General features: G+C 41.3%; 2 protein-coding genes across 6 annotated transcripts in view; both read right to left on the reverse strand.

The window, feature by feature from the left end:
- The window catches only part of LOC120313307 (testis-expressed protein 47-like), a 43,106-nt gene extending 30,807 nt beyond the window's left edge, over nt 1–12,299 (reverse strand). The window contains exons 1-2 of one of the 5 annotated variants that reach the window (XM_039355089.1): nt 11,936–12,297; nt 9,528–9,664 (exon numbers count right to left, since the gene is read on the reverse strand). In XM_039355089.1, coding sequence (XP_039211023.1) covers nt 9,528–9,626 — 99 coding nt within the window. In that variant the 5' untranslated portion in view covers nt 9,627–9,664; nt 11,936–12,297. Of the gene's footprint in view, nt 1–9,527; nt 9,842–11,935 lie in introns of those variants that run through there. The other 4 variants (XM_039355084.1, XM_039355087.1, XM_039355088.1 and 1 more) reach the window with 4 other exon arrangements.
- Nucleotides 12,300–12,944: 645 nt separating this feature from the next.
- Nucleotides 12,945–15,842, reverse strand: part of USP43 (ubiquitin specific peptidase 43) — a 104,815-nt gene continuing 101,917 nt past the window's right edge. Inside the window, exon 15 of the mRNA XM_039355090.1 lies at nt 12,945–15,579. Coding sequence (XP_039211024.1) covers nt 14,561–15,579 — 1,019 coding nt within the window. The 3' untranslated portion in view covers nt 12,945–14,560. The remainder of the gene's footprint in view (nt 15,580–15,842) is intronic.

The raw sequence follows: 15,842 nt of genomic DNA on the forward strand, positions 1-15,842 counted from the left end.
TGTGTGTGAATTTGTTAAACTTTATAGAACGATGGGAACATGGATGAAAAAAAATTAAGACATACAATGGCTGTCTACATTGGCCTTTGACATGCACAGTTTTGAATGGATTATTGGCTTCTTTGACCAGTCTGTGGGTTACCATGTTTTTTCTTCTCACATATCCTTTAATATAACTATATAGCAATAGCTGGCATAATTCCCAAGATAAAATACGAAAGATAGGAGGAAGCCTTATGTAGCAGACCTTGCCCTCCAAATATTTGGCAACTGAAGAAGAGAATGATGCTATCTTAACAGAACATCTATTTTGGTCATTGTGTTGCTATAAATATCTGTCTTTAATGAATCAGAATTTAACTGATTATTGGAATCTGAAAACATTTAATAGCAAGCTAAAAATCCACGATCCTTATAGACTTCATATTGCATATTATTGTTTAGCATCAATTTAGTGATTTTAAAATGCTATATTTTCCAGAGCATCATGATTATTGAGAAATGTAGAATGGGATTTCCCAGCTTTGGGGATCAGTGGGTATATTGAATCTTTGAAAACCATATTATGGGCATTGCCATAATATAACTGCCAGGGTGGATATAACCAATTGCAAAACACTTCCTATATCAAAAGATAGACAGAGCACTGGGATGCAGTGACCCATTCCTCCAGAGGTAGCTGGATAGATACTCAGGAAAGTGTCACAGATGTCATTAAAAGATGTCATTAAAACTTGGGATCACTACCTTTTATGTATCCTGGAAAGGAAAATTGTTGCGCAGAGGGATGAAGAAAGAACTATAATGTCCAAGTAGATGGCAGTTCCCTCTGAACTTAACCTCAACCTCATATTCCCAAAGTAGAATGACAGAAATAGTTATACAGCTCCATTTTTCATAAAAGCATTGAGCGCTGCTTTGTATGACCTTTGTAAATTATGAGGAGATAAGAAAAAGGTAACTCTGAACCATCAGTAAAGGATCCCTCTTCATTTTGTAATCGAAGATGAGTAGGTTTCTAGGTGGGATTGCTCTGAGATAATGCCTACAATCTGACAAAGGGATAATTGATAGTAAAGACCATCCTGTTGTGTTCCACAAAGAAAACAGAACATCAGCTAGACGCTCGTGTCATTGCAATTCAACTTCTCAAAAAAAGGGTGCACAGAAAACTTCTGTTTTAAGTTTAATTTGCCATTTTTTGGTAGCGGACCATGGGAAAAGAAACAGTCCTTTTTTCTGGGTGAAGAGAGAAGGAATGATGCTTCCATGAATCTTTTGCACCTGCACATAGGCAATCACTTTCTCTGCTAAATTCAGAGCAAGACCAAAGGAGGGGACCTTTCCTATCTCTTTTCATGCAGTGGGAAAAGGAAGATCTTCATTTCCCTAAAGCGCCATTCCCAGACATTGTCCATTCTGCCAGAATATGGAGGGAGTGGGCAGACAGGAACCAAATAGTCATCAACATATTACTATACATTTGATAACTATGGGCTTCTGGGAGAGGTATGTAAAACTGAAGACAACTCTGTAAAAGTGATGCATATTACTGCAGCAAAGATCAATGAACTGGGTAGTGGATGGCTTCCTTGGATCCTCTCTGGATAAGGAGAGGATGAGTAATAGCCAACATGATCTCTGGTCATCTGCTCCTCATGAGGAAACTGCAGGACAGTGGTTTTGAGTGCCAGGAGACTACAGGATTAGCCATCTGGCATCTCCAACAGAGACTTTTAAAGAACACTAAGTTCACAACCTCACTGTCAGGGTTCCGACTAATGAAGCACTTCAAAGAACTTTCAGGCATGTTTCCTAAAGCCTTTATTACAGAGCTACAAATTGCCGGTCACCATCATGGGCGTTTTGATGCCAGAATCTGACTTCCTCTTGCTGGCATCAAACTTTTCTTGCTAAACCCCTCCCTTATCTTGCAGTCATAAGTCACATTATCCAATTAGTGTGAAGGTCAAAAGTTTACTTCCTCGAAGCAGGATTTACAAACTTTTGGGAGCTACCTTTAAGGGCAGATTTCAAAGCACTTCTTTCGAGGTTTATGGATAAGAGAGATTGATAAGTAATGTGTTTACTGTGGATGGAATTGGTTATTGGAGAGAAGATTATGGTTTATGGATAAGAGAGACTGATAAGGAATGTGTTTATTGTGGATGGAATTTGTTATTGGTAAAGATTTAAATATGTATAAGGGAATTTCAATTTTTTAAGAAATGTTTAAATTTGTGTTTTGGAGGGAGTTTATAAAGAATGATGGATAATAATATAAGTATGATATGAAAAGGTTCAGAGTATATTGTTGTTGTTAATTGCGAAGTCGTGTCCGACCCATCGCGACCCCATGGACAACGTTCCTCCAGGTCTTCCTGTCCTCTACCATCTTCTGGAGTCCATTCAAATTCACACCTACTGCTTCAGTGACTCCATCCAGCCATCTCATTCTCTGTCGTCCCCTTCTTCTATTGCCCTCAATCTTTCCCAGCATTAGGCTCTTCTCCAGTGAATCCTTCCTTCTCATTAGGTGGCCAAAGTACTTGAGTTTCAACTTCAGGATCTGGCCTTCTAAAGAGCAGTCGGGGTTGATCTCTTCTAGGACTGACCGGTTTGAACGCCTTGCAGTCCAAGGGACTCGCAGGAGTCTTCTCCAGCACCATAGTTCAAAGGCCTCAATTCTTTTGCGCTCAGCCTTTCTTATGGTCCAACTTTCACAGCCATACATTGCAACTGGGAAAACCATGGCCTGGACTATACGCACTTTTGTTGGCAGGGTGATGTCTCTGCTTTTTAGAATGCTGTCTAGATTTGCCATAGCTTTCCTCCCCAGGAGCAAGCGTCTTTTAATTTCTTGGCTGCAGTCCCCATCTGAGGTGATCTTGGAGCCCAGAAAAATAAAATCTGTCACTACCTCCATTTCTTCCCCATCTATTTGCCAGGAATTGAGAGGGCCGGATGCCATGATTTTGGTTTTCTTAATGTTGAGTTTCAAGCCAACTTTTGCACTCTCCTTCTTCACCCGCATCAAGAGGCTCTTTAGTTCCTCTTCACTTTCTGCCATTAGAGTGGTATCATCTGCATATCTTAGGTTGTTGATATTTCTCCCGGCAATCTTAATTCCAACTTTTGATTCATCTAGCCCTGCCTTTCTCATGATGTGCTCTGCATATAAGTTAAATAGGCAGGGCGACAGTATACAGCCTTGCCGGACTCCTTTTCCAATTTTGAACCAATCAGTGGTTCCGTGTTCGGTTCTCACTGTTGCTTCTTGACCCGCATATAGGTTTCTCAAGAGACAAATGAGATGGTCTGGTACTCCCATCTCTTTAAGAACTTGCCACAATTTGTTGTGATCCACACAATCAAAGGCTTTTGCATAGTCAATGAAGCAGAAGTAGATGTTTTTCTGGAACTCCCTAGCTTTCTCCATGATCCAGCGTATGTTGGCAATTTGATCTCTAGTTCCTCTGCCTCTTCGAAATCCTGCCTGTACTTCTGGTAGTTCTCGATCCACATACTGCTGGAGTCTAGCTTGTAGGATTTTAAGCATAACTTTACTAGCATGTGAAATGAGTGCAATGGTGCGATAGTTTGAACATTCTTTGGCATTGCCTTTCTTTGGAATTGGAATGTAAACTGACCTTTTCCAATCCTGTGGCCACTGTTGAGTTTTCCAAATTTGCTGGCAAATTGAGTGTAGCACTTTTACTGCATCGTCTTTTAAGATTTTGAATAGCTCAGCTGGAATACTGTCACCTCCACTAGCTTTGTTGTTGCTCAGATTTTCTAAGGCCCATTTCACTTCACATTCTAGGATGTCTGGTTCGAGGTCAGTGACCATCTCATTGTGGTTATCTGGGATGTTAAGCTCATTCTTGTATAGTTCTTCTGTGTAGTTTTGCCATCTCTTCTTAATCTCTTCTGCCTCTGTTAGGTCTCTGCCATTTTGGTCCTTTATCATGCCCATCTTTGCATGAAACGTTCCCTTCATATCTCCAATTTTCTTGAAGAGATCTCTGGTCCTCCCTATTCTGTTGTTTTCTTCTATTTCTTTGCACTGTTCATTTAAGAAGGCATTCTTATCTCTTCTAGCTATTCTCTGGAATTCTGCATTCAATTGGGTGTATCTTTCTCTTTCTCCTTTGCCTTTTGCTTCCCTTCTTTCCTCAGCTATTTGCAAAGCTTCCTCAGACAGCCATTTTGCTTTCTTGCATTTCTTTTTCTTTGGGATGGTTTTAGTTGCTACCTCTTGTACAATGTTGCGAACTTCCATCCATAGTTCTTCAGGCACTCTGTCTATCAGATCCAGTTCCTTAAATCTATTTGTCACCTCTACTGTATATTCATCAGGAATATGATTTAGTTCATACCTGAGTGGCCTAGTGCTTTTCCCTACTTTTTTCAATTTAAGCCTAAATTTTGCAACGAGAAGCTCATGATCTGAGCCACAGTCAGCTCCTGGTCTTGTTTTTACTGACTGTACAGAGCTTCTCCATCTTTGGCTGCAGAGCACATAGTCAATCTGATTTCTATATTGACCGTCTGGTGATGTCCATGTGTAGAGTCGTCTCTTGGGTTGTTGGAAAAGAGTGTTTGTTATGACCATCGTATTCTCTTGACAAAATTCTATTAGCCTGTGCCCTGCTTCATTTTGTACTCCAAGGCCAAACTTGCCTGTTATTCCGGTTATCTTTTGGCTTCCTACCTTAGCATTCCAATCCCCCATGATGATAAGGACATCATTTTTTGGTGTTAATTCTATAAGGTGCTGTAGGGCTTCATAGAACTGGTCAATTTCATCCTCTTCAGCACCAGTGGTTGGGGCATAGATTTGGACTACTGTGATATTGAATGGTTTGCCTTGGATTCGAATTGAGATCATTCTGTCATTTTGGGGATTGTATCCCAGTATTGCTTTTCCTATTCTTTTATTGACTATGAAGGCTACTCCATTTCTTCTGAGGGATTCTTGCCCACAGTAGTATACCTGATGGTCATCTGAGTTAAATTCACCCATTCCTGTCCATTTTAGTTCGCTGATTCCTAAGATGTCGATGTTCAGTCTTGTCATCTCTTTTTTGACTACGTCTAGCTTGCCTTGATTCATGGATCTTACATTCCAGGTTCCTATGGAGAAAAAATCTTTACAGCATCGGACTTTCCTTTCACCACCAGATATATCCACAGCTGAGCGTCCTTTCGGCTTTGGCCCAGTCGCTTCATTCTTTCTGGCGCTACTAGTACTAGCCCTCTGCTCTTCCCCAGTAGCATATTGGACACCTTCCGACCTGAGGGGCTCATCTTCCAGCGTCATATCTTTTTGCCTTTTAGTACTGTCCATGGGGTTTTCATGGCAAAGATACTGGAGTGGTTTGCCATTTCCTTCTCCAGTGGATCACATTTTGTCAGAACTCTCTGCTATAACCTGTCCGTCTTGGGTGGCCCTGCACGGCATAGCTTGTAGCTTCATTGAGTTACGCAAGCCCCTTCGCCACGTCAAGGCAGTAATCCATAAAGGGATATATTATAGAGTATATTATAATGTGTTTAATGATTGAGGGTTTTTTTTATTATTATTATTATTTTTAAGAGAAGATAACTTGTTTAATTAAATGCACTTAGATTTGTTTAGGATTTATATGTTTTTTAAGGTTTTTTTTGATAGGAGAGAAGATTATGGAGATTGAATGAAAATTTTAGATAAGAAGTTGAAGTTTAAGTATTTAGTTTAAGTATTCAAAAGAGTATTTAGTCTTAATGGTATAATGAATGTTTATATATTTATTTTTGTGTTTTAGGATAAAGAAAGAGGGAGAGATTAGATTTTATATTGTAGGTATAGATATTTAAAGAAAGTAATGTTTAAATTTGTGTTTTGGAGGGAGTTTATAAAGAATGATGGATAATAATATAAGTATGATATTAGAAAAAGTTTAGAGTATATTATAACGTGTTTAATGATTGTAATTATTATTTTTTAGAGAAGATAACCTGTTTAATTTAATGTATTTAGATTTGCTTAGGATTTATATGTGTTTTAAGTTTTTTTTGAAAAATTTTAATTAAGCCTGTACTCAGCTCTGGGAAGGTTGGGGGAGGGTTTGGGAGGTTTGGGGAGGTGGGGGAGGGTATGGGAGGGTGGGGGGGTCTGGGGAAGGGATTTGTTTTGTAAAATTTAAAAACTTTCAATAAAAAAAAAAAAGTTTACTTCCTCTTTCTTTCCCGGGCTTTTTACCCACACACACACCCACTCTAAGCTATGTATTAACCCAGTAAATACCAGACAGTTTTGCATATTGTCAAAGCAAGAATATACAGTATTTGCAGCATTGACACTCACATTCTAATCACGTTTTGAAACTGTTCATTAGCTACCTTTAAGCTATTAGACAGTTTGAAGTTTGAAAACATCAGGTAAGTCTGCTTTCAATCTTGGGTTAAAAAAAAATAACCATAAGCTTAAGAATTGAAAAAATTGAAGTAAACAGCAAAACTGTGAATAAGATTTTGATTGTAGAAAGTTATAAATCAGACATGTCAAACACAAGGCCCAGAGACCGGATGCGGCCCGCGAAGTGGTTTCATGTGGCCTGCGAAGCCATCCTGGAAACAGTGAGGGAATGGCCCCCACTGCCTTGGCCCTGGCCCAGGCTGGCTGGGAGCCAATGTACAATTTTGTGGTAGCCATCTATGCTGAAACGCATTCAGTCTTAGCGCCATAAGGCCATCTGGAAATAGTGAGGAAATAGCCCCTGCCGCGTTGGCCCCGCCCCTTGGGTGCATGCTGGGTAAGTGTCACCCTTTGTGAGGAATGAAGAAATGCACCATCGCCTGGAAGTGGCCAGCAAATGGCCCTCATCTACTTCATATATCTGGCTTGATGGGCTCTGGGGGAGGGGTTTCAGCAGGCAGCGGGGTGCTCTCCTCAAAGCGCCAAGAGCTGAGCCAGGTGGGGTGAAACTGATGAGGAGTACAATGCTGCCTAGCCCCCAGTCTGCCCAGTTTCAGCAGGCAGCAAGATGCAAAGCTAGTGAGCTTCACACCGCCTGGCTCAATTTCTCAGCACTATGAGGAGAGCGCCCCGCTGCCTGCCAAAACCGGGCAGGCCGGGGGCTGGGTGGCATCTCACTTCTTTTTGGATTTGCACTACCCGGTTCAGCCTCTCGGCGCTGTGAAGAAAGTACCCCGCTGCCTGCTGAAACTGGGCAGGCTGGGGGCTGGGCGGCATTGTGCAGGTAATGTTGACTCTCATGCTGCTCATGGCATCCCCTTCCCCAGAGCCCACCAAGCCAGATATGTGAGGGCCATGTGCTGGCCACTTCCAGGCTATGATGCATTTCTTCATTCCTCACGAAGGGTGACATCTCCCCAGCTGTGTTTCTTGCCTGTTTTTCTGCCTCCCTCATCTCAAATATTTTCTTATCACTCTGTACTTAGGAAGAAGGAAAGAAGGAGAGGGAGGGTCTGAGGGAAGTCCTGCCTTAGTCCTGCCCTGCTGCCTTTTCACCATCCCTTTGCCCCCTCCTCCTGGCCTATCCTAGGGGTCTCCCATCCTATTGCTAAGGAAGCTTGGATACAAAGCCGGGTCTCCTCCCATGGAGAGGGAATGGGCCTCCCTCTGACTTTGCCCTCGTACCCATCATGAGCAACCAGGCTAAGGAGAGCAAGGACAGCAGCAGCAGCCTTGAGGAGGTAAATGCAGCTGGGCACCCCCTTGGGGAAGTGGGGCTGGGCTTGGTGCTGCGGGTGCTCAAGGGCTAGGCTGGGCATTTGACCTCTGCTGCCCAGGGCTCCGGGCAGCCCGCACCACCATCCAGCCCCTCCGCATGGTTTGAGAGGAACGGTGAAGCTCCACCAGTGGACCATGCATTGGCACTTGCCCTGGTCCCACCCCCTTCTGCCAGAGACCCTCAGATCTGTCCCACTCCTGCCCAGGCCCCCATAGGCACCCTTGATGCGAACCATGTAGAGCTGTCCATGCCCACCCAATAGGCCACACCCACTCTGTCTATGCCCACCCAGTAGGCCGCACCCACCCTGGCCAACACACCCACCCCCCTGAGAGCAACCGCAATGCTGATGTGGCCCTCAGTGAAATTGAGTTTGACACCCCTGTTATAAATGGACCAACTGTACAAAGAAAATTGGAAAATTGAAAGTTTTATAATAAGAGTTGGTAATTAATTATAAAATACAAAGTGCTTCTCATGGGAAACACTTCCTATTTTGGTTTTTACTAGATATGACACAGACAAGCAGTTTTATGATTTTAAAAACTGGACATTATTGGGACAAAAGATTTTAGGTAGAGGAAAGATATACAGACCTGTAAGATAATGCAAAATGCTATGACATAAATAGCATTGGAGACTTTTGAAGAATGGAATTAGAAAATAGTAGTCACAATATCAACAATGGCAATAATAATGTCTGCTTCTATGGATAGATGACCAAAATATGCTATTGAAGAAACAATGAATGTAAAAACCAATTTTATCAGTCACGATAGAGATGGCAGTGATGCATGGATTTACAGTGGATTTACAACTGTCAGGCCAAATGAAAAGCTTAGAAAAAGATGCTGCACTGGATCCAGAAAAGAAACAGGCCAAGATTTTAAATTTTAAAAGGGAAATACAAATGGCAAACCAAGAGAATGACCGGGTTAATATTTTTCCTTTTGGCTTTCCAAAAAAGGCTTGAAGAACTTTGTGTGATGGGACAAAGAAGAAATGAAATCAAATCCAATGACAATATTTGTATAAAATAAAGATTAATACTGCTAGAAGGAAAAGAAAATACCATAAAGTTGGTGTATTTGATCAAGGTTAAGCAAGATATATTTTTCCTCCAACAACCCTTCATGGATTTTCTGCTGACATCAAGACTGAAAAGATGTTTTATATATTTGTTTATAGATAAAAGATGGGACATGGGATCAAGAGATAAATGCTGGTAACTTTAGAAAAAGTGAGAAGTTACTAGAGCTGCGGTGGCACAGTGGTTAGAATGAAGTATTGCAGGCTAACTCTGCCCATAGTCTGAAGTTTAATCCTGACCAGCTCAAGGTTGAGTCAGCCTTCCATCCTTCCTAGGTCAGTAAAATGAAGACCGAGATTGTTGGGGGCAATATGCTGATTCTGTAAAGTGCTGTAAAGCACTAAGAAGCGGTATATAAGTCTAAGTGCTATTGCTACTACATTTATTTATATATTTTTCTTTCTTATATTTTCTTTCTTGCATGTTTTACTCCTATTTTAAGTTTAATTTGCATTAGATTTTGCAATTATAATCAAAATTCTTAATGACACTGGAGAGAGAAAGAGAGTGAGAGAAAGAGAGACCTTTGATAACTGTATCCCAAAGCATGCAGATTTAACCCTCATCAGTTTGATATCTCCTGCAGATATGTAATCCTTCCTATTTTCTCTCAACTCCTTTTCACTGTTAATGCCTTGCACAAACCCTGCCTTCTCCATTCCTTGCAAAACAATAGCATCCTGCCCTAGAATACTTACAGTATCCTCTGTGCCATGAAGTACTCTATCCAGGAGGAGCTGATTGAGAAAATTGGTCCTCTCCTCTTCATCTGGTGATTCATCCCGTTTTCCCCACATTTCAGTGCCTTTCTTGTGCTTTCCCAGAGCTAAAGTGCCTGCATTAAATTTCAACATTGTGACCAGGCTTCTATAAAACTTGACTCTTGAAAAGATACAGCCTATGGCACAATTGCTCACTGCATTAATTGTGAGGCAGGCAGAATTCTGGACATACAAAGCAGTGTGTTGTCAAAGTTTGGTTTTTAGTGCCTTAGAAGCAGTACCAGGCATGCTCAATTGGCTCTCAGACTGTATTGTCTTTTGGCATTAGCTTAGCTAGATGGGGCAGCTGTTGCTCTGGCAACATTTGATACATAATTCAAACATCCAGCTCTAGTTTTACCAGTTCAAAACAGGTAAGGCGAGAGCTATATTTTTATTTACTTCGCACATTTCTGAACCGCCCATCTGTCTCAGAGAGGGACTCTGGGCAGTGTACAATAAAATGTTAAAATATAAAACAGTGTGTATAAAAGTTAAAAATGTCAAGAGGAGGCAAGGGATTAAAATTAGTTAAAAGGCTAAGGGAGGGCTTTCAGGGGAGATATTCAGAGTTGCAATGTGGACTGTTGGCATAAAGCCAACCAAGTTTAGGCTTCTGGTGAGAGCTAGTTTTGCAGGCAGGGAGATTTTATTTACTATATGCCAAGAGTTAAATCCAATATACTCAGGGTGACATTGAGTAGCTGTAAATCATTTTGATGTTGGTTACTCTGAAATCATGACTCCTCAATGAAGTCATATAACATATCTTTTTGCCTTTTTTTCCTTCCTGGTGAGACCTTTCCCTCTTCACAAAGCCCAAGGGGGAAAAAAAAACTCTCCTGCATGCATCCAAAGAGTGAATTGACCTTTTCTCCATTTTTGTTCAGTCACTTAAAATATTTTTATTAAGGTTTTGGATGAAGAGATGAAGGGAATGAATAGTATTAAACCTGCAGATGATACAAAACCGATGGGATAGCTCATATTTTAGAAAACTATCCAAAGGTTACAGAGCTTAGAACAATGGCATCTAAGTAACAATGTAATTGAACAGTGATCAATGGAAATTCTTCATTTAAGACCCCAATAGTAAACATATAGGCTAGAAATACTGTTTGGGAATAGAATCCTTAAAAAAGATATTGGAGTGGTAGTGCAAGCTAAATATGAGTAAGCAATGAAATGGGGCTGCAGGAGAAAACACAAAAAAAGACAAAATGCCATTTTAGGCTGCACTGTGGTTAACAGTTTCAAAAATCACAGGAAACAAGGGTTCCATTCATTCTAAATAGATTTGGAACAATTTTATCCAGCAATTCTGAGTTAGCTAACTCCTCTTGGGGCTGTAGCACCACACATCTCAAAGGCAATAAAGTGGAAAAGACATCTCCGGTCACGGCTAAGAGGAGGCAAAAAAAGTTATTCTAATAAAACAAAGATGTCCTTTTCCCAGTTTCACTTGTTTGGAACCAGGTTACTTTAAAAGGATGAGCGTTATTAATGCTAAATAAATATGGATGACTCCTGCCTGCTCTTGAGGCATGCTTCAAATGTTCCCCATCCAGCATCTGTTCTGTTGAATCGAGTTGTAGCCCTTGTGAAACTCGTCTCAGTTCCCTTTGCCAATGTGAATGGATCCCTACTCGGGGCTTCTCTCTGCATGAATTTATTTTTAACAAGGGGCTCTGATAATCCACCCAAATTTAACAAGGAGCTCCCAGTAGCCTCCTCCAGAATAGTCCTAGGGAGGCTGATACAGAAGGTAAAGCATTTGGACAGGACCAAGGTCCTTAAGCTGCCCTTCCAATTTGGGCTATGCTTTTCACAAGATACTTTTTTTGTGTTTGCACATTGCCATTTAGTTTATCCAATGTTCTCCAATTACAAAGAATGTTTGGTGTTATTGGATGAAATGCTTCTCCAAGTGCTCTGAATGGGCCCATTTTAGAGATGCCTTGTGCAAAATGATTCTCTGGATAAAGAAAGTTTGGACCTTCAAGAGAACTTTCTTTTTTTCCCTCTGTATTAAGGTGAAGCAAGAAATGTGGCAAACAGCAACTGAGTAGGATTAAATTGGTCTGCATTTTTAAAAAAATAATCCAGTCTGGCTTTGCTTTTAAATACCATGCCTGAATTCTTCCCTGCATCCGATAAAGAGCCAGTGGCGTTTGTAGCTAACTATGTTAAAAGCTTTCTCTATGCAAAGAATAGCCCAAGCCCCTTGCCATGCCCAAGTGAACAGAAATTAGTAACTAAAGCTCAGAAGCTGAAATCTACCATCAGAGACCAAGGCCTCATTGTATGCCTCTGAAATGATGTCTCCCACTTGCCCTGACACAAACCTTTCCATCTTTTCTCAGCCTCTCCAGCTGAAGCTCATACACAGAGCTCCTGTCTTCAAAGGTGAAGTCATCACTCTCGTAAAAAAAGCTGCTCTCTGCCTGGGAGGACGCCATGGCTTGCTGTGCTCCTGTTGTAGTTGCTAGGCAATGGCTTAACAAAAAAAAAAAAAAAGACCCCAAGGAGCTGGAGATTGCTTGTCCCATCCCCCATACCAACAAAGCACAGCCAGAAGGGGCCAGCTATGTGGGAATGGCCTTAGCACAATTCACCAGCTTGCACAGGTAAGTTAATGAGTTCAAATTCATTCCTCCCTCTCCCTGTGCCTGGGAAACAAGAGGTGACAGTCTTTTCACAAAGCCTAGATTAATAGCAGTCCTCCAAGAAGAGACGAGACAAGCCTGCAAAGGAATGCAAATCGCATCTAAATCACTCTTTCCCAGACTGGTGTCTTTCAGATTTCAAATTTTCTAAATTTCATGCTGGCATTATCCCTGGCTGTGCTGGATGGGATGAATGGAATTGAGGCTCAGCATCTATAGAGGGCACCAGATTGAATAAAGGTGCTCTAATTCAGGTGCCCAAATTTTCCAGCCAGCATGACCACTGTGAAGAATAGTGGAAGCTGAAGTCCTTCCACCTAGAGAAACTGCTGTAAATGAACGTTTAGATTATCATTTCTTCTAAGGCTGAGTGTGCAATAAGTACTCTTGAGGAATGACTTTACCTTAAGACTTTGGGTTCTCTAGGCCAGGGTTTCCCACCCAAACTTGGCAACATTAAAGCATGTGGACTTCAACTCCCAGAATTTCCCAGTCAGCCCTGCAGAATTCAGTTTCAATTCTGGAAACGAAGTCCACACATCTTAAAGTTATCAAGATTGGGAATCTCTGTTCTAGGCTGTATTACTACCCTGGGTACAATGCCTCTTGAGTTTCAACATTGTCTTTCCTTTTGAGTTCCTATTCTCCATTCTCCCCCCCCCCCCAAGAAATAATTTCAAAAGAATTGTTGGTTTGTGAAGCTGTATTTATTCCCGTATATGTTTTAATGGATTCTTTTATGAAGAGATCTGTAATATAAAATGCCAATCAAGAGCTTCTTTCCTTGAGCTAGTGGCATACCTTCATAAATTACATAATGAAATGACACAAATTAACCAAAATGCTTTCAGGAATAATCAGAATCCTAATACAATGGCTGTTTTGTGGTTTTCTTGTGCTTCAATAGTTACTTAGGCTCCCTTCTGTTTTTTTTCTTTTAATCTATTTCCCACCCTTTGCACTCCACTATAATTGCACTCTTCTAAATCACAGATGATCTACACAATGCCAGATCCAAATAACTTTATCCTCATTCTCCTTAACAATACTATAGACGTTGCTATGTTCCATTACACATTTTCTTCTATGCCTTGAACTTCTATAATAGTCATCTGCTACTCTTTTTAGCAGCTAATCAGACTTTTTCTTCCTTTGCTTTCCGCCCTTCTCATGTTCTTCTTCTTATTGTCATCTTTCTAAATATGAATAAAGTGTGCTAAGTAAAACAGTTTGCTTTCTCACTCTTACATTAATCATCTCCGAATTTTCTATTCTACATCTTCAAGTATGTCTCTCAAATTTCCAGCTAGACTTTTGTTCCTGATGTTCATTATACTTAACTGATGTCAACAGTATGAGCCATTCTATAAATGACACATGGCTTTTGTTTGGACCCTCCTCTATCTCCTTAGCTTTTCATATTTAATCTATTAACAACAATGGGAAAACAGCACCATTTGTGTTTCCTGTGAAGAAAACTCTAGTAACATACAATTGGTCACAGAAGGTAGCAGGACTATCCAATCTTGGCTGTCATCAAAAAGCTAAGCTGGATCAGACGTGGCTGGCATTTGGATGGATGACTACCAGAAAATTTGAGGTAGGTAAGCTAGACTGCAAGAGGTTAGCTTTGATTACCACCAACAGGTAGAAGAAAATGAAGTGTTATCCAACATATTTTTCTGTGAATATTTTTAAACACTGGAGGAGACCAGGATGCTGCCCCAATGTTCTTTTTCAGTCAACACATACAACAAGAACAAATTTATCCCACATCTCCCAGAGAACAGACAACTCCTGAATTAGCTTACCCATTTGCTTCACTGATTCCCAAAACTATTAATGCTCACCCTTCATTTTAGGTATTTTTAATAACAAAGATCTGTAAAACCCAAAGTTTTGCAGAAAATATAAACACTGGGATGATTGCATAGAGCAATGTTTAGATTCTCCTCTATCCTTTCTACACCTTGGTACCAAAATAAATGCTGTTACAAAGCAGCGTATTCTTTCAAAAGTTGCCAGTTAAACTATAGAATAAATAATTTAACATCTTCCCCCACATTTTTCTTTCCCCCATTTCTAATATCTTGGTCTACAAGATCCCTGCTGCATCCCTACATCCGGGCTACATGTGTTCATCAGCACTACTTGGATTTAGTAACTTTTGTCTGAACAAACCATTAGAAAGCAATCAGTGTCCAAGCTTTCTAGCTATTGGCATATCTTCTTCAAAGGCCTGAGAATCTATAAGCACCAAAGGTTGACATGATTCTGCTGTTTCAGGTAGAGCTGCAAGGCAGTTCAGAAGCTGGATTCTGGTACTATTATCCTCCTGCCCAAGGATGCTGTATGATATCTTGCCCGCTGGAAGGTGCCACAGGAAATGCCCTCTAAAGTGAGTGGGGGCATGGAGGCTTGCAAGGACCCATTGTTTGTCTTGCAGAGAGAAGTTGATCTGCTCAGTAACCAGTCATTCCTACCCTTGCTGTTGCAGGAGCTCTGAGCCCGCTTAATGTCCACTTCAGAACGGGAGATCCGCCCATTGGACAGCCCCTTTGTGGAGCTGGGGTTCAGGGTGGTGTTTGTCCTGCTGCCAGGGAAAATATTTAGTGTTCCGTTGGAGAAGGACGGTTGAGAAGAGGCTATAGAAGACGGCATAACAGCGTGTCTGGGAGACTCACTGTGTCTCTTGGGGTCTTTTCGCAAAAAACCAACTCTGAAGAGGGTCAATTTCCCCTCTGATTGTTTCTCAATCTCTGGCTCTTTCTCCCCAAGCCAGGGCCTGGTCTTTTGTTCTGCATCTCCTTGGCTGGAAGAGGCCACATTTGAACCCATGCACAGAGTCCCATTGATGTTAACTTTGGTCTTAAGTTCCTCATCTTTTACTGGAGGTACTGTGCTGAGAGATAGCACCAGTTTTTTGGGTGTCCGTGGTTGCTCACCTGTTTCTTCCTTTGGCTTCCCTACCCGTTTCAGAGTGTTTAAATTTTCCATGGCAACAGCTGCTTTGCCAGTGGTCTTAGTTGGACTCATGCTTGTTAGAGCAGGATTGGGCTTAGCTTTGGCGACCGTAAGCTCATCGTCTTCCCCTTCCTTAGTTATGAGAGGGACAATGGACTCATTTGTGAACCAAGGTCTGCGGCCAGACTCCAGATAATCTACGAGTTCCCTGGAGGGCTCTGCTGACCAATCTTTGGAGGTGAAGGACCAGCGCAAGGGTAGGGTCCTGGGGATGCCCAGCTTGGCCTTATTAGAAGAAGCTTTCAGGCTGACACTTCTGCCCTGCACACCCCGAACCAAGGGACGAGACTCAAATCCTCCTAGAAAAGAACATAGACAGTAATGGCAGCATTTCTCAGGAGTTCTGTGGAAATAAAATATACTGTTTCGAATGCAGAGTTCAAAGTAATTTTAACAAAGCATTAACAGCAATTCTGGCAAGACAATCTATTTATGAACTTAAGGAAGCATTATAAGCCTCCACATCTTCTACAATTCAGATTTTAGTCCAAGTCAAATAATCCTCTCCTCCTTCTCAAATCCCTTTCTTCCATTTTTAGTCGTCTTTTTTTTTAAACTACTC

Source organism: Crotalus tigris, unplaced genomic scaffold (assembly GCF_016545835.1).
Source record: "Crotalus tigris isolate CLP2741 ecotype Arizona unplaced genomic scaffold, ASM1654583v1 scf7180000018599.1079084, whole genome shotgun sequence".
In the NCBI taxonomy this organism is placed as follows: domain Eukaryota; kingdom Metazoa; phylum Chordata; class Lepidosauria; order Squamata; family Viperidae; genus Crotalus; species Crotalus tigris.